The following is a 17,733-nucleotide window of genomic DNA, read 5'->3' as shown; positions in this document are numbered from 1 at the left end:
AAACTAGTAAAAGCTAACTCTAGATCCTGGGTTATTGGGTTCGACTCCTTTTTCGAAGACAGTGGAAGACGAAAGATCCCACTTTTTAATTATTATCACTCCTCTGGCACGTCATCATGGTCTCTTTCAGTATTTGACCAAGTTCTTCTTTTCCAGCAACTTGAGACTATTTATTCATAGGCAAATTGACTGAAGTCAACCGAACTGAATAGACAAATATACAATGCTACCGAAACCACAGTGAGGAAACGTGCTGCCCGATGTGCCATTTATTTTTACAGTTCATAGCAAATTCCTAAACAGTGTAGAATAGCATAGAATATGTCTATTTTAGTCTAAAAGCTAACTCTAAACTGTAACTTAGGAACGAACTTGTCCTATTCGTACTCTCCAAGCAGAGGTTAGGCTCCGGCTGTTCGGCTGTTTTTTACGATTTTAGGCGGCCGCGAGACATCAAGAAGAAAACAGTACAAAATAGAAAGCCTAATATCATAAAAACGCCAAAAAAACAGCCGGAGCCTAACCTCTGCTTGGAAAGTATACATGGGCCTGAATGATGGAACGAACCTGTCCTATTGAAAACAACGTCACAGCGCGCATCGCACGTACCAAATCCCGGTGCTGTTTTATTCAGGCGCACGATGGATCAACATCAGCCCGCATTTACATCAATGTGCCGCGGCAGCCTTCCTGTTCCCCTGCCAACCTTTATCTCATCCACCCCGTCAGTTTGTCATAGGCACACACGGGGATCTGTGGTCTACATAGGCACACACGGGGATCTGTGGTCTACATAGGCACACACGGGGATCTGTGGTCTACATAGGCACACACGGGGATCTGTGGTCTACATAGGCACGCACGGGGATCTGTGGTCTACATAGGCACACACGGGGATCTGTGGTCTACATAGGCACGCACGGGGATCTGTGGTCTACATGATAGGCACAGGGATCTGTGGTCTACATGATAGGCACACACGGGGATCTGTGGTCTACATAGGCACACACGGGGATCTGTGGTCTACATAGGCACACACGGGGATCTGTGGTCTACATAGGCACACACGGGGATCTGTGGTCTACATAGGCACGCACGGGGATCTGTGGTCTACATGATAGGCACACACGGGGATCTGTGGTCTACATAGGCACACACGGGGATCTGTGGTCTACATAGGCACACACGGGGATCTGTGGTCTACATAGGCACGCACGGGGATCTGTGGTCTACATGATAGGCACACACGGGGATCTGTGGTCTACATAGGCACACAGAGAGACACACTGGGACACACAGGGATCTGTCTTTGGGTGGATGGAAAAATAGTACATTTAATTTGTAGTTCTACGGTAGTCTACCTGGTTGAATGACTACTAGTACTACTAGGGGACTATTTTTTACCAGACTCCATCTGCTGGAAAAACGTAGAAATGGAACAAATAGAACGCGCTGCCCCTAGCTGGCTATACAACTCTGGCCTCCTCTATTTGTTCCATTTCTACGGTTTTTCCAGCGACCTATGGGGTTTGGGAGAGAGAACTATGGGGACTATGGCCAAGTTTATAGGAATATACAGTAAGTCTAAGTAGGATGTAATTGGCCTAGGACAAGTAGGAGTGAAGTGATAGCTGGATAGACTGTAAAAGACTGACTGTGATCCCATGACATCTTATTTGTCCCTATTTGGCCAAATTTTCTCTTTTGTCATCCAGCTGACACGTCTGCTTGGAGACTATAGAAAAATAGCGGAGATTGTGCAAAATGCGGTGAACATTTTGCAAGAGGAATTAGAACTAATGATATATCTATGTTGGAACAGTATAGAAACTAATACAAATAATGTATTAGACGTTAGAAACGTTTCTCTATTATTAAACATGTTGGAACACGGTAGAAAACGGTGCCAGGTGATAGAAAGTCAAACAAATTTTAGACATTGTCCTCAACAGGCGCTTAGCTCAGTCTAATAGATTGTTACAAAGGTTTCTAACGAAAATGATAGAACCAAAAGACAGCAAACACCCACACGATAATGTGGAATCGACTATCTAAAATCACAAGTTGAACCAGAGGCACTACAACTTTTCTTCAAGCAGTGACAGATTTTAAAAGGTACATGTAAGGTACATACCTCCAATTTATAATGTATACCACAGGCATAATCAAATCTATTCTTTTTTTTTTTTTCAATAGGCATTACTAGCCAGAGTAGTCTGCTGAATGCGAACAAGTCTGGGCTGTATACCGGACTGTGAGCTGTCAGGCCTGTGATGCGTAATGAACAGTGTCACTTTGGGGCCAATGAAGTATCAGAGAAGAGTGTCCCTTCTGAATTTAAAGGGTTGTGAAATAACACAGAGGATTGTCAGGCCGTATATCTTGCAGTATATCTGGTAAACACGGCAGATATACTAGTATCCCGGATATCAGGTCTGGGGAAGGGAAAACACACTGTTTATACCCTGTACATGTGTTTCCTGTATACTTCTGCAACCGGCCAAACAACCGACATGCAGGGACACTTTCCAGCTTAAAGTGACGTGAAATTTGATTGGAAATTAATGGCTTGAAATATGAGACGAAGGTAGCTTGGACCTAAAAACCCCCAAAAGGTTTCTTTTATCACGCTATCGGTAGTAATTATGTACATAAATGATAAAGATGAATGCGCGTTGACCACTAATTGACCGGTGTGGGAATGTGAGTAGTCCATCCACTGAAACCTGATCTGCCGACTGAAAGCCGATACTCCCCAGTGCTACAAGTGTAGCGGCGCGTGGCAGGTGGGCATCAGGTTGTTCCATGCTCCACATGCTGAGTACTGACGGGGAGATACCGCGCTACAGATGGGATTTCACGTGCGGGTTTGCATGCAGATGTAACGTCTATTGTGGACGTCTTCTTCTTCGTGTCATCACTACACTTTCCTTGTCCAGAAATCCACACACTCCCTTCCTCTGGGGGTCAGAGCTTCCAGATCTTCTTTGGTGCATGTTTCGGGCAGGAGGGGGAAGACAAGAAGGTGTTTCATAGTCTGCTCCTGTCCGCAGTCACAGGCCCCCCTTTGTCATGAGGGTCTTGCATCTTCCTGTGCCTGTTCTGAGGCGGTTGAGGCATGACCAGGTTGGCCATGCCTCCTCTGCTCCTGGAGGAAGAGATTCCTTCGGGGCGAGGTTAAGTCTGTGTGGTGCAGTCTGGAGGTGGTGGGACCACATAGTCTTCTTTTGTTCCAAGGATTGATAGCACTGCTGTGGGGTTGGGGAGGAGTAGCCTATGTTTACACAATCTCTCGCTGGCTGGGATTAATGACCCCCTCCTAGGGCGGCGGCAATACTATAGGGCCGGCCGCTAGGAGCGCGATTTTAGTCAGGCTAGGGAGGAGCTCCAGTCATGTTTTTGTTTCATTTCAGTTAGAGTCAGCGATAGGTCACCTTCCGCACTAATCTCCAAGCAGATCCTACGGTGCCATAAGATAGTATCAAAGCTGGCAAATGGGTATAGCCGGCCAAAGGGAGTCAGATGGGCACCGGGGCATACACACTCCTACATGTCCTAGGTCGGCTTCAATTTATAGTCTCTACCGAATTTAGGGGACTTTGGCCAAGTTAGGAATAAAAGACTAGTAGTAGTAGCCTAGCAGTGTTGGCCGGACAACATTAGGCTTTTATTCCCGAACTGGCCAAAGTCTAATCTCCAAGCAGATCCACGGTGTCGTAATATAGTATCAAACCCACCGGTGCCCGTTTGACTCCCTTAGGCCGGCTATACTATCTTATGGCACCGTAGGATTTGCTTGGAGATTAGCCAAAGTCCCCTATATTACTATTCGGCCAGACGGATCTGGTATAGACTAGGCTTCATTCCTCTAGCAGCTTTTGATACCGTAACTATCTTATACTACCGTTGGATCTGCTTGGAGATGACTTCTGCATACCCCCCACGGGTTCTGGACGTACGTCGGGTAGCTCGTCTTCTGACGTCCTACCGTCTGAAAAGCCTAGTCTCTACCAGACTCCGGATCGCTGGAAAAATCGTAGAAATAGTACAAATAGAGGAGTAAGCCGGCCAGAGGAATATAGCCGGCTAGGGAACAGCACGCGATAGTCTCTGTGATAGTCTCTGCGATTTTTCCAGCGATCCGGAGTCTGGTAGAGATGATGAAAAGCCAGTGAACAGCGCAGCGGCTACGGGCTTTTACTGGGCTACAGGTTACTCTCCAAGCAGAGGTTAGGCTTCTTCTTCTTTCGTGTCATCACTACACTTTCCTGCTCCAGTGCTCCGCACACTCCCTTCCTCTGGGGGTCAGAGCTTCTAGATCTTCTTTGGCTAGGCTCAGGCTGTATGTGTCACAGCAAGATAAAATACAAAGTAGAAAGCCCGATAAAAACGACTAAAAAAAAACGTTAAAAAACAGCCGGAGCCGAACCTCTGCTTGGAGAGTAGCTACAGGTAACATACCTACCCCTAGCCTGATTAAATCTCGCTTATAGCAGCCCGCCCAATATCCGCCGGCCAGTTTAGCCCTGGACAGCAGAGTTTGTGTTACACAGACTAACCTACCCCGAAAGCCAGATTTTAAGAACAGATCGCCAAAGAATTGGGCTTTTCGGTCAGCAAACTTCCGAGGGGGCCGGAAAGCTATGGCAACAAAATGGTACGTACATAAATACATGTAACTTGACAAAGATTTATGTATGATTCAAATAAGTAACCAGGCAAAGGCTTACATACAGGGATACAGAATAAACAAAGATTTAAACAAACAAACAAACAAACAAACAAACAAACAAACAGAACCGAGTAATCAAATCAAAATCTTAATCCAGAAATGAAGAACCATGAACAGTTTTCGAGTCAAATGTTTATTTCGCATTGAATATTGTCTATTTGGGCAATCTCAACTATTTCTCTGGCAACCTATTTCTCTGGCAACCCTAGTAGTCTGGTAGATGCTACATATGTTACAGCTCGGAAATTAGAATGCCAAGAACTAAAGTGCAATTCATGTACATGTACTGTAATGATGATGATGATGAAGGGAAGGAAGTCTACTGTACTATGTAATGTACTGTAATACCAGTATGACATACAAGGTGGCGCCATACCGAGTGACGTTTTGGGTAGCACCCTGGGTACGAGGTGCTTTGTAAGTGACTGATTTTCTTACTCTGTAGCGAACCTGACTATTGCAAAATACCAAATTATACATCCATTTACTATTTTTTCTTTGAACTAAACAAAAGATTTCAGAAGAAAAGTCGCAAGGGTCAAAATATAACCGAAAGGACAGCGCGTGATCCTGGGTACAAGTTGTTTTGATCCTGACCAATAAGAACGCGCGTATTGCGCGGCTCGGCCAATCAGCGGGCGGCGTGGGTTGGACCGGTGCATTCAACCTGAAGCCAAGCGTTTGGACGCAACTTTCTGCAGTCTATGCGACTAAAAAACGAGTATTTCTTGCTTCCCGGAGAGAAATCTACTCAATCTAACTCGATTGAACCTTGTAGAAAGCCTAGTTTGTAGAGGAATAGAAAGTTTTTCGAGAAAGAATTGCTGTAGCGTCGCTTGAGGTGAGTAGAGGGAACGTGTTTGGTTGAAAGGGGGAGGGGGGCGACGGGGTAAAATTTAAATACCCGTTTTGTCGGAGTTTTTAACGCTCTGTTTTAGCTCCGCTAGTCTCTAAATTTGCAGTTATGTCGACTTTTTTGTTCCTAGTTACGAATCTGTCCGTACTGTCCAGTCGTACAACGCCTTTTTTTTTGTTCGTTGACCTGGTTAGTGCCCCCCTCCCATGATACCACACACACAAAAAATGATTTTACTTTCCTTCATCATCTAACTTTTCAGACGATACTGACTCTACCTTCTCTTTACAGCCCCACTATGTCTCACCTGAAGTTTACCTTCTCTGTCCCCAGGTAGCCCCACTATGTCTCACCTGTAGTTTCTGTCCCCAGGTAGCCCCACCATGTCTCACCTGTAGTTTCTGTCCCCAGGTAGCCCCACCATGTCTCACCTGTAGTTTCTGTCCCCAGGTAGCCCCACCATGTCTCACCTGTAGTTTCTGTCCCCAGGTAGCCCCACCATGTCTCACCTGTAGTTTCTGTCCCCAGGTAGCCCCACCATGTCTCACCTGTAGTTTCTGTCCCCAGGTAGCCCCACCATGTCTCACCTGTAGTTTCTGTCCCCAGGTAGCCCCACCATGTCTCACTTGAAGTTTGAGAACGATGTGAACCAGCTCCTTCGCCTGGACTCTGCCTTCACGGACGGACCCGTGCCCCGCTGGCAGCGCAAAGCCATGGAGTCCAGCCGCTGCAGGTGAGTAAGGATTCCGAGACAACTCGGCACCTGGGACGACTGGGCCCCTGAACAATCAGGACAACTCGGCACCCAGCGCAGGTCAACTCGGCACCTTAGTTTTGGACATGTCCGAGCAACAAAATTACCCCAATTGGGGTATCTATAGATAATATACAGACATGAAAGAACGGTGGATACTTTCATTTTATTCTTTAATTGGACTTTATGTCCACGAACAGGACCGGAAGCATCACTCAAAAATTACACTCAAAATACGAGTAAGCTTTATTTGAAATATAACGTTACAGAAACAGAGCATATTCACATTAAGACCAAGAAGCTCTGTGTATGCTTCATAATGTCATGTAGTTTTTAGCCTACTAATAGTAGTACACGTATATAATGTAATCCAGCAGTCTCTGAGCCGACTCGGGTGAACTGACGGCCGGGGCCGACAAGGTCACAGTGGTTCCGCTCAGAGCGCACCCAAGTTCGCCGACGCTATGAAAATATTTGCCTAGCAAAGTGAAAAGTATAGTCATGAGATCGACTAGAGCTCCAAGATCATTAAAAGTGTTTTACGAGCCCAAATTACACAGATGATGTACTGAGTATATGTGGTGCCGACACGTCCTAAACTAGAGGACGAGTTGTCCTGGGCTAGGTGCCGAGTCGTCCTGATTGACTGGGGACGAGTTGTCCCAGGTGCCGAGTTGTCCTGATACCGTGAGTAAGGCAGGGTACCCTGGGAGCCAGCCAGGATCGGGCAGCTAGGACAGTTTATCTACCCTTAGGTAGCGATAACTCCTTCAGGCTTAAACTCCCCCGGAGCACTAATGTGAGATCTGCGGGCTGACTGCATTGGGTCTCCGAACAAAATTCGCTAGCTACCCGGTACTGTCTGGCTCCCAGGGAAAAGGTAGGGCTGTGTCTAGAGTCTAGAAGGAGAGTTTGGCCCAATCTAGGCAACGTTCATCCCCACATCTGCGGAGATGATATCAGAATGTGGGCTTTACACAGAAGAATAAGAAGGTCGCCGGCAGTTTTTTTGGCATCCAGAGATAGAAATCTTATTGTCATAGATGTAGGCAGAATTTCCCCCGACACATCTGGAGTATTCGTCCGATAACTCAGCGGGGTCCCCGACAACTTCTTACTAAATGCGTCCTGGCATCTTGTGTGGGGAAAAACTGCCTAAAGTGAGCTTATACACCTTTCTCACGCGGCGGCCATGATAGATCTAAAACGAGTCCAATGGGGCAAACAAAAGACTGTCCATCATAATTAGTAGTTCAACCAATGATAGCATGGAAATTAGGAAATTGACCAATAAGAGAATGGCTGCATGTCCGTGAAATATTGGCATTGTTATGTTTTTATTTTGCATCTCTTAAAGGAATATGGGATCAGTACGCGAGTCTAAATTGCTACATATTTTGTTGCATAACATGTTGGTTATAATATTTATTATCTGATCTTATAATTGTGAAAATTGGTGTGGTCTGGCGAAAAACTAAATGGGAGCTGATTTTAGAAATAAGTTTTGTCTGTTTGCCCCATTGACCTCGTCTTCAGTCTATGATGGCCGCCGCGTGAGAAAGGTGTATAGAGGCACTACACCGCCCTCATGCCTTGATCCTGTGCCCCCTTACCCTGGGGAACAGATCCCATGACTGCCCTGAGTGATAGGCACAAAATCCTCACCCTGAAAATCTTGAAATCTTTAGCCCTTAGTCTTAGAAACACTTTCTCCTGCATTTTGACTAATTTTTGAACCAAATTTAGCGAACAGAACAGTCCCCTTTGGTTGAAACATAGCAAAGAGGCCCCATATCACACATTCACAACATAGGGGATCGAAATCACAGCGTAGTGGATCCAAATCACAGCATAGGGGATCCAAATCACAGCACAGGGGATCCAAATCACAGAGTAGCAGCCCCTAAGCCTAAGCTGAAAAGCCCTGTCGAGAGCACTCAGTTTAGGACGACTGCTTTAACTTTTGTGTTTAATGTTTCCCCAGCGGCCCCAGCAACAACACTTCGCTGAACTCCAGCTGCAGAAACATGTCCCTGAACGTGTCGGGCTGCACGCCCATGAAGACCTCCAATCGCGCCTCCGCCAAGACGCCCTCGCACACGCCCGGCAAGGCCAAGACGCCCAGGAGCGGCCGCAAGTCGAAAACACCAGGTAACGGCGGCCGAGGAACTCACCTGTGTCTGTACAAGTCATTATGTCATATCTGGGCCTTGATAATGTTGGAAACAGGTGTTCTGATAAAAATTTGTGAAGAAGGAATCATTTTAATGCAAGTGCCGAGTGCACTGTATTGAGAATTTGAATACTTGATTTGAATGTTGGAATTCCTGTTCTTACTTTTTTCTCGATGATACCAAACGTTCTCTGTCGCTTTTTATGTTGAAAAAAAAATTGCAGGGCCAGAATTACTCCACCAAACAGACTCCTTTGTACAGAAATGGACCATTGTTTTGAAAATTGCCAATTCACAAGTTTTCATTTCAGGTCAGGTTCAGGTACGGACCTGAACCTGAACCTTAATTTTCTGTAGCGGTACCCACCCCAAGTAGTCTTGTTTCTTGTCTCATTTAAACTCACTGCATCATAGTCCGTCTGACTCAGACACCCAAGTTCTTCCTTGTTCAAGCCTTATACATGAGCTTTCAGGGTTCGAAATACACATACTTAACTTGCAATTTGCACATAATTTTTGAGATTTGCATGTAAAATTATTCTGAACTTGCAATCTTGCATGTTGAAAATACCTGGCCTATTGGAAAAATACTGAGGAATTAGACCCCCTACTCTTACTCTAGTCTTAGACAAAAAGACAAATGGACGTGTGTCTTTTGACTCTTTATCCTTTCTTGTTTTTGCCAGTAACTTTCTCCGGTAGCTTTACTAGATGTAATCAAAATTCACCGATTCAAGCTAGCGATACTCGTCGCCATCGCCGCCTAGTTGTATTTTGCATGTAAATTTTTCAAATTGCACGTAAAATTTTTGCCAACTTGCAATTTTGCATGTAGCAAAGAAAAAGTATTTCGATCCCTGGCTTTCTTGCAAGGTTTGTTTCTCTCCGTTTCTCTACCAGGCAAGTCTAAAACCCCAGGGAATAACGCGAAGACGCCCAAAACCCCCGTGGCGGATCGCTTCATCCCCAACCGCTCCGCCTCCAACTTCGAGCTGGGAAACTTCAAGTGCAATGCGGACAAGGTCAGTACAGGTCGAGTTCAGATTTGAACTTGAACTTTGAACTTTATTTATTACTGTTCAACTTTGTAAGCTAACAGTAAGAGCCTGAATTATGTATACACATGACAGTCATTGCAGAATTTTAACTTTGACTACTAGTATTACGTGAGTTTGATCCCGACTGAGTCACACCAAAGACTTTAAAAATTGTACATGCTGCTTTCTCTGCTTAGCACTCAGCATTTTGGAAAGGGAGTTGAACACACACCACTGCCAGTGTGCTGGCTCCCTGCTGTAGAGACTGCACAAAGCTGTGTGGCCCCAGGGCTACAGAAGTGGAGATGGGTGCTGCCCAATGCACCATTTGTTGCGGGAAGGACTTTAGGCTCCAATAATTCTGTTGCTGATGATGAATTCTGTTGCTCCTCGCCATCTGCCCCAGGTGCATGTAGATGAGGAGATGCTGATGTTTGATGTAATGTTTCCCCCAGGTGCATGTAGATGAGGAGATGCTGATGTTTGATGTAATGTTTCCCCCAGGTGCATGTAGATGAGGAGATGCTGATGTTTGATGTAATGTTTCCCCCAGGTGCATGTAGATGAGGAGATGCTGATGTTTGATGTAATGTTACCCCCAGGTGCATGTAGATGAGGAGATGCTGATGTTTGATGTAATGTTTCCCCCAGGTGCATGTAGATGAGGAGATGCTGAGCCCCTCCAAGCAGCAGTACCAGGAGGCCATGAGCGAGAACCTCAACGGGAACGTCGTCAACAGCAAAATCCTCGCCTACAAGAACAAGGCACCGCAGGCGCCGGAAGGTAGGGGGCGCTGTTACCTTATTGTGGCTGCATCAAAATAAACAAGCATCAGAGAGTCTACTGATTGAAGGAACCTATGTTGCGATCTTTTTAATTCTTAAATAATTACCTTTGCCAGGAGAGGAAGGTTATGTTTTTGGTATCGTGTGTGTATGTATGTTTGTATGTCTGTGGATGGAGAACATAACTCAAGAAGGCCTGGCTTTGGCTGCTGTCAGCTGGCGTCATCATCGTGTAAGCAGTTGCATAGTTTGAGTAGGGACCACCAGTCCTCTATGATTTGATTTAATATACATAAAAGGAATAAATAGAAACCTAAAATGTCCCCCCCACTCCCCCCTCCAGGGTACCAGAACAACATGCGAGTCCTGTACAGCCAGACCAAGACTCCCTCCTCCACACGGAAGGTCACCAGACACATCCCGCAGGTCCCGGAGAGGATCTTAGATGCGCCCGAGATTCTGGACGACTACTGTGAGTCTTCAAGACGTTAGAAAGGATAATATGCGATAAAACGTTTCAATGTATGTATCCTTATGTGTCAGAATCAGATGTTGAGTTGTAAAACTGGAGATGTTCTATTTACTACTTTGAGCTGCATAAATGTTCATAAGTTATGTTGAACATGGCTCAGGCCAGTCAGGGTTTGCACATGTGCGAGATCAGCAGCCAAGGCCCCTAACATGTAAAGGTGTATGTTTCAGAGGTCTTGAACTTTGACCTATAACCCACAGTGCATCAAAGAATGATGTTGAATGAATGAAAGTATGAAGAATTTTGGCTGTAATCTTTGACTTTGACTTGATCAAAAAATCTGCATAAATGTTCATTGTTTTTTATTGTTGTTTTTCCCCAGACTTGAACTTGTTAGCCTGGAGCTGTAACAACCACCTGGCCGTGGCGCTAGGCAACAGCGTTTACCTGTGGAATGCTGGGACAGGTGATATCCAGCAGCTCATGTCCATGTCGGGGCCCGAGGACTACGTCTCAGCCGTCTCGTGGATCGCTGAGGGAAACTTCCTCGCAATCGGCAGCAGCAACGCTGAAGTACAGGTTTGTTTTTTGGTTTATTTATTCCACTAGAGTTTGAACAGTTGAAGTGTAAATGATGGAGTGTTGTTCAGTTCAGATATGCTGAAGCACTATGAATGACCTGCGACCTGTCTATTGTTCCATAGTTATACTGGAAGCCAGAGAAATGCAGGACGGCTACTTTTTGTTTGGTAACATGCCCAATAAAGCGCTTAGTAGGCCTAGGGAGTTCTATCTAAAAGTCTATCAGTAGCCATCCCGTAGTTCTCAGCCTGTCCAGGGTATTCCATACCGATAGTTTGACCAGCTCTGCTGTTTAAAACAGGTGTGTGTGTGTTGTTCCAGCTGTAGGATGTTGCAGCCTAGAAGATAGTGCAGATTGCTGATTGATTGATTGATTGATGGACTGATTGATTGATTGTTCCAGCTGTGGGACGTTGCGGCCCAGAAGAGAGTACGGAACATGACCAGCCAGTCCTCGAGGGTCGGCTCGCTGGACTGGAACGTCTACATCCTCAGCAGGTCAGGAAAATTCTTCTTTCTTTTGAGGCTGCCAACTTCAACATGCTGAAGACTCTGTAGCCTATAGTAGTATCCAGTATTTGATTATACTGCTGCTGGGGTCCCTAACACAGGCAGGGCTCGATATACCACCTGCATATGCAGGTTAGTGCAGTTAAAATTGGAGCTGTGCAGGTATTTCTGGTGTCTACCTGCACTGGTCCATGTACTGGGTATATGCAGGTTAGTGCAGGTAAAATTGGAGCTGTGCAGGTATTTCTGGTGTCTACCTGCACCTAACCTGTACTGGTCCATGTACTGGGTATATACCGGTTAGTGCATGCGCAGGTAAAATTGGAGCTGTGCAGGTATTTCTGGTGTCTACCTGCACCTAACCTGTACTGGTCCATGTACTGGGTATATACCGGTTAGTGCATGCGCAGGTAAAATTGGAGCTGTGCAGGTATTTCTGGTGTCTACCTGCACCTAACCTGCACTGGTCCATGTACTGGCTTTTATAAATAAATGTCCTATGTCTATTATGTAGGTGTATATGGATTGTTATCAGCTGCATTGACTGTTGCCACTTATAAAGTATAAATTGAAGAGAAATAAAGGAATAGTGTTCAAAGTTTTAGAATGATCCATACTTCCTAATTTAAATTCAGAGTAGTGTGCACAGGTAAAATTTGCCTGGTGCAGGTAATTTTCAATGCAGAAAAAAGTATTTTGAGCCCTGACAGGGGTAGGCAGCTGTCTCCTTTATGTAAGGCTTGCACCATCGCACACTGGGGCATGCCCCTATTCTTTTTCTAAAGGTGTGGTGGGTTCTTTTACGTGCATGCGGTGTGACTCTCCTCAAACATGGGACCTCCATTTAACGTCCAATCTGAGGGACAATAGAGACTCTTACACCATTTATTAGGTAATGTTGGTTAGATTTAGCCTGGGTACCATCCGCCCTGCAGCCGACAGATGATGATGATGATGACCATCTGAAAACTGTACATTCCAGGGCTCTAGCCAGCGTCCGTTTCTCCGTCAATTTACGGAAATTTGCTGCGTCTGACGGAAAAATTTTAAAACCAATCCGTCAACATTGACGGACAAAAATCCTTGGTGGAAGCTACATGCGGCTTGGGGATGCCATCCGCGGCCATAAAAGCCACACACTGTTTGTTTTGCTTTTGTTATGATTGTTGACAATGTATGTCGGCACCCTTTCGCTGTTCAGTACAAACTTGACCAATGTGTTGAGCTATGAGGCGGTTTAACGGGTATGCAACACAAACAAACAAACAACTTCTTTCTGCAGTGGTTCCCGCGCGGGAACGATCCACCACCACGACGTGCGGATAGCGGACCATCACGTGGCGACGCTGGACGGGCACACGCAGGAGGTCTGCGGGCTCAAGTGGTCGCCCGACGGTAGGGAAATTCCAACCATTCTCCATAAGTAGAGTTACAGTAAAAAAATGTTAACCCTTTTTAACCTTCATGCTGCTACGGTAGCCATTTTCTATTCCTGAAAGCAGCACAGCCAGGCCCCAGTTTGAAAACGTGACATAGGCCTAGAAACTAGACATTAAAATTTGCTTAGGTACTAGAGTAGATGACTGAAGTGTAATTTTTGTTTAGTCATACTGTGTCTGTAAAACTGCATGAATACAACACCAAGCGTTGAAAGTTGTCTGATATTATAACTGCAGTCAGTTTTACATATGTTTGGAGATTTTGTACTTATGATGTTCTATACATGTCCTTTGTTGTATCTTTACCTCAGGGCGTTACCTGGCAAGTGGAGGCAACGACAACCTCCTGAACATCTGGGGGTACCAGTGCACCAGGGAAGGGAACGTACCGCTACACACACTAACACAACACCAGGCAGCTGTCAAGGTAAGGGCATGGGGGAGGGGGTACAAGGCCAGGGGGGAGGGGGTACAAGGCCAGGGGGAGGGGGTACCAGTGCACTCGGGAGGGGAACGTGCCACTTCACTCGCTAACACAACATCAGGCAGCTGTCAAGGTAAGGGCATGGGGAAGGGGGTACAAGGCCAGGGGGAGGGGGTACAAGGCCAGGGGGAGGGGGTACAAGGCCAGGGGGAGGGGGTACAAGGCCAGGGGGAGGGGGTACAAGGCCAGGGGGAGGGGGTACCAGCCAGGGGGAGGGGGTACCAGTGCACATGGGAGGGGAACGTACCACTGCACTCACTAACACAGCATCAGGCAGCTGTCAAGGTAAGGCCAGCACAAATAAAATTTCCAAACTTCATCCCAAGGTAGTGTATAAATGTGGTGCGATTCATTCCAAGGCACTGTTAAAATGCTAGTTTATCACTGTTATCAATTGTTTTCCTTTTGGAATTTCAGGCACTGTTGTGTCCGTGGTAGGCCAGTTTGTAATTTATCCCCCTTGTGTTTTTCAGGCACTGTCGTGGTGTCCGTGGCAGGCCAGTGTGCTCGCCAGTGGAGGTGGGACGGCCGACCGCTGTATCCGCTTCTGGAACGCCAACACGGGACACTGCCTCAACACCGTGGACACCAAGTCACAGGTATGCAAACATCGTGTTGCCATAGGTGCACAAATAAACAAACATGCTGTTGTCACATGTAAACAAATGTACTTTTTGTTGAATCTAAAAGGCAACATTTTCCAAGCAAATTCATAACGTCTACGTTTACATGGTCTAGCACTATTTTTACTCTAACACAATCGTATATATGGTGAGCATCCCCACCAGCTGTCCTGCCACTCGCCACACAGGGTGTCTGTTACACCTCTAGTAACCATGGTGACAGCTGTCTGGTCCAGATCATTTTCATTTTTCTGGAGAAGAAGAAACGGAGCAAAAACAATGTTTTCCTTCTGTGAAGGTGAAGAGAAATGTATTGTATACTTCTCATTGAAAGGTTTTGTTTCATACATACCTATGCAAGGAGCTGATCTCCTTACATACTGTTCAGGCCTTTTTTATCGGTAAGATTAACACCTGTCCATCTTACCTTTACAGGTGTGCTCTATCCTGTGGAGTAAGGAGTATAAGGAGCTGATCTCCCTACATACCTGTACTTACCTGTATTAACACCTGTCCATCTTACCTTTACAGGTGTGCTCTATCCTGTGGTCTAAGGAGTATAAGGAGCTGATCTCCCTACATACCTGTACTTACCTGTATTAACACCTGTCCATCTTACCTTTACAGGTGTGCTCTATCCTGTGGAGTAAGGAGTATAAGGAACTGATCTCGGGCCACGGCTTCGCCAACAACCAGCTGACCATCTGGAAGTATCCCACCATGGCTAAAGTCACCGAGCTGACCGGTGAGTGGACCTGTTGTTCTTCTCTAGCTTACACAATGTGCCTCCAGTGTAGCAGGCAAAATCATGGGAGCATGTCACACACCCAGAGTAGTATAGCATGTTATATCAGTATAGAAACTTCTCAAGAATCTATAACTAATAAGATTTTCCCACTGTACTGCAACGCCCCCTGTTGATCAATTTTCAAACTACAGCATCAACAACAATCCGTCAGCAGAGACCCGTTCTCTTGCTCTCCACTGTCAGTACAGCACTTGGCATTGAGATCACATTTTTCTTCATTAAAAGTTAATCCAAGGCCTTATCTCTTCCCCTTTCCCCCTGTCAAATTTCAAGTTGTTAATACATTTTCAATGATTTTGATTCAACAATTCTTCTGCAGATTGTAGCTTGCAGGTGCGTGTATGTATGTGTGTGTCTGACTACACTAACCGAGCGCCCCCCTCCCCCCCTGGTCACCAGGCCCGCATGCTCCACATGGCCATGATTCTGTGTGTGTGTGTGTGTGTGTGTGTGTGTGTGTGTGTGTGTATGTATGTATGTATGTGTGTGTCTGACTACACTAACAGACCGCCCCCTCCCCCCACAGGTCACCAGGCCCGTGTGCTCCACATGGCCATGAGTCCGGACGGCACCACTGTTGTCTCCGCCGCAGCAGACGAGACCCTCCGACTCTGGAAGTGTTTCGCTGTCGACCCCCAGAAGAAACCGGCGCAAAAAAGTCACCCCGACAAGAAAACCAACACGCTACTGCGGCAGCAGATCAGATAACTACATCCTGCTCTTCTTAAGGATTCTTACAACATTTCTTAGGACTAATCTTTTTCTTACGCTTTGAAGAACTGCAATATGGAACGTCTGCAGACTGAGCAAGGTGGATACAGGTGTTCATAGGTCATGTACAGTTCATAGGTCAACTGCAAAGGTTCATAGGTCAACAGCAGAGACATAGGTCGTGGGCTTTGGCTAATACTTTTACGACGCTTACTTACGACGTGGAGTGAAATGTATATACATGATTGTATATTTCACCGAACCCGCTTATATGTAGTGAAGTCATTTGATTGACATACTTTTGTATACTTGTACAGTGTTGCGCATCGTCCTTGTTGTGAAGTTGATTTTAAATTTTAGCACTTTGAATGTGCATACCGCCACCAACGGGCCACTCTGAATTAGTGTGCTGGCCAACGTACGCTTCCAAAGGACAGGAAGTTATAAATAGCTACTGCATTATGACATCATGGATCTGAATAAAGTACCAGCAGTGAAACTAAAGCTGTTCTTATCTCAGTTCTTCTTGAAACCGTTACTTTCCTTTCTCAGTTTCTTGTATTTTCCAAGCAGAGGGGTCGCGGAGATAGTAGTGATCGGGATTTTTCTGACCATTACTATCTCTGCAACCCAACCTCTGCTTGGAGAATAAGTTTATTGGTCATTTTCAAAGTATGTTAGTGTTACCAAATAAGAGACACGAAATTCATAAAAACAACAGATATGCAACAAAAAGTTGTAACTTAAAAGTGGATTTTATTTTTACCATAAGTTATGAACAGAGTTTGGCATTTTCTTTCAAACTTCTTCTAAATACCCACTCCCAAGGAACATAATCATGGAACTCCCCCACAAAAGGTGAGTTTATTTTTACCCTCAGTCATGAACAGCATTTTCTGTAAACTTCTCATAAATACCCTTTCCCCGAAGAACATAACGGCCCTACCCCACAAATATTCGTCAAGCTCAGTTCAAAGACCAGGAACACGTGCCTCCATGTTGGAGTGTAAAGCAAGGTCAGGGTGCGTTTGAAGGTCGTTGGTTCAGCGCCTGGTTTCTGTCATCAGTGCAGATGGTACAGTAGCCTCCTCCTGACGTCTAGGGACTGAAACAGAACAGGCTGAATAAAGCACCCTCGCACTCAGGGTTGACAATCACGGCAAAGCCTATGATATCAACCCTGACAAATCAGCCACAGTATTCGGTTATTAGGGGTGCCTTGCTTATGAATATTAATGAGCTTGCCCTTATATGGGCAGTCAGCCGTTGGGGATCGGGCGTTGGCATGGTGAGCAAACAAAGCCATGGTAATACGTAACATGATTGGCTGATAGCTTCCCAGCGGCCTTTGCAAGACAGCTTGCGACAACAACAAGCCCAAGGAAGGCCTGTTCTCTGATTGGTTGACAGCTTGTTTGTGGCGACAATCATAATACCCGTAGGTAGGGCCTGGGACAGCAGGGCCCCATAAGGTAGTGCCGTTGGGGACCGGGCGTTAGGAGGATGGAATAAAGAGACTCCTTTACACAACCATTGCTTTATTTCCGGTTCCACTAACGTACAGTATTAACACATACACAGACATTGCTTATGCAATGTTTACAATGTGGTCCCAAACATTAAAAAAAATGCATTCTAAACATTGTATAAACATTGCATGCATATGTATATGCGAATACTTTTTGTGACCGCATCTGTAAGCAGTGACACCTATCGCTGAAGCACAATGTAAACCAGTCTGAATTGCCCTGAAGGTGACAGACGGT

At 45.7% G+C, this 17,733-nt stretch overlaps 1 protein-coding gene across 4 annotated transcripts; it reads left to right on the top strand.

Annotated features, from left to right (window-relative positions):
• The first annotated feature begins 5,353 nt into the window (after positions 1–5,353).
• On the top strand, positions 5,354–16,471 carry LOC118431838 (cell division cycle protein 20 homolog). Of its 4 annotated transcripts, XM_035843227.1 has the most exons (14): positions 5,354–5,573; positions 6,195–6,321; positions 8,327–8,493; positions 9,416–9,537; positions 10,204–10,336; positions 10,682–10,810; positions 11,193–11,389; positions 11,796–11,890; positions 13,185–13,297; positions 13,653–13,768; positions 14,299–14,424; positions 14,980–15,015; positions 15,112–15,193; positions 15,783–16,471. In XM_035843227.1, exons 2-14 carry the CDS (start codon positions 6,206–6,208, stop codon positions 15,962–15,964), a joined length of 1,614 nt encoding a protein of 537 aa, XP_035699120.1. In that variant the 5' UTR covers positions 5,354–5,573; positions 6,195–6,205; the 3' UTR covers positions 15,965–16,471. The 4 variants fall into 4 exon arrangements, with proteins under 4 accessions (XP_035699120.1, XP_035699122.1, XP_035699121.1 ...); XM_035843228.1 differs by lacking the exon at positions 14,980–15,015 and having other exon boundaries at positions 5,355–5,573; positions 6,199–6,321; positions 15,076–15,193; XM_035843226.1 differs by lacking the exon at positions 14,980–15,015 and having other exon boundaries at positions 5,355–5,573; positions 15,076–15,193.
• The last annotated feature ends 1,262 nt before the right edge of the window (positions 16,472–17,733 follow it).

Source organism: Branchiostoma floridae, chromosome 15 (genome assembly GCF_000003815.2).
Source record: "Branchiostoma floridae strain S238N-H82 chromosome 15, Bfl_VNyyK, whole genome shotgun sequence".
Lineage (NCBI taxonomy): Eukaryota > Metazoa > Chordata > Leptocardii > Amphioxiformes > Branchiostomatidae > Branchiostoma > Branchiostoma floridae.
The sequence above is the reverse complement of the archived record's forward strand: the minus strand, read 5'-3'. Positions and strand labels throughout refer to the sequence as shown.

Bases quoted from the DNA above. Each gene is read 5' to 3' on its own strand.
- LOC118431838 (XM_035843227.1), top strand. From the start codon at position 6,206: ATGTCTCACTTGAAGTTTGAGAACGATGTGAACCAGCTCCTTCGCCTG. The intron at 8,494-9,415 runs GTAACGGCGGCC...TTTCTCTACCAG, and splicing joins CCGCAAGTCGAAAACACCAG to GCAAGTCTAAAACCCCAGGG. The intron at 9,538-10,203 runs GTCAGTACAGGT...TGTTTCCCCCAG, and splicing joins TCAAGTGCAATGCGGACAAG to GTGCATGTAGATGAGGAGAT.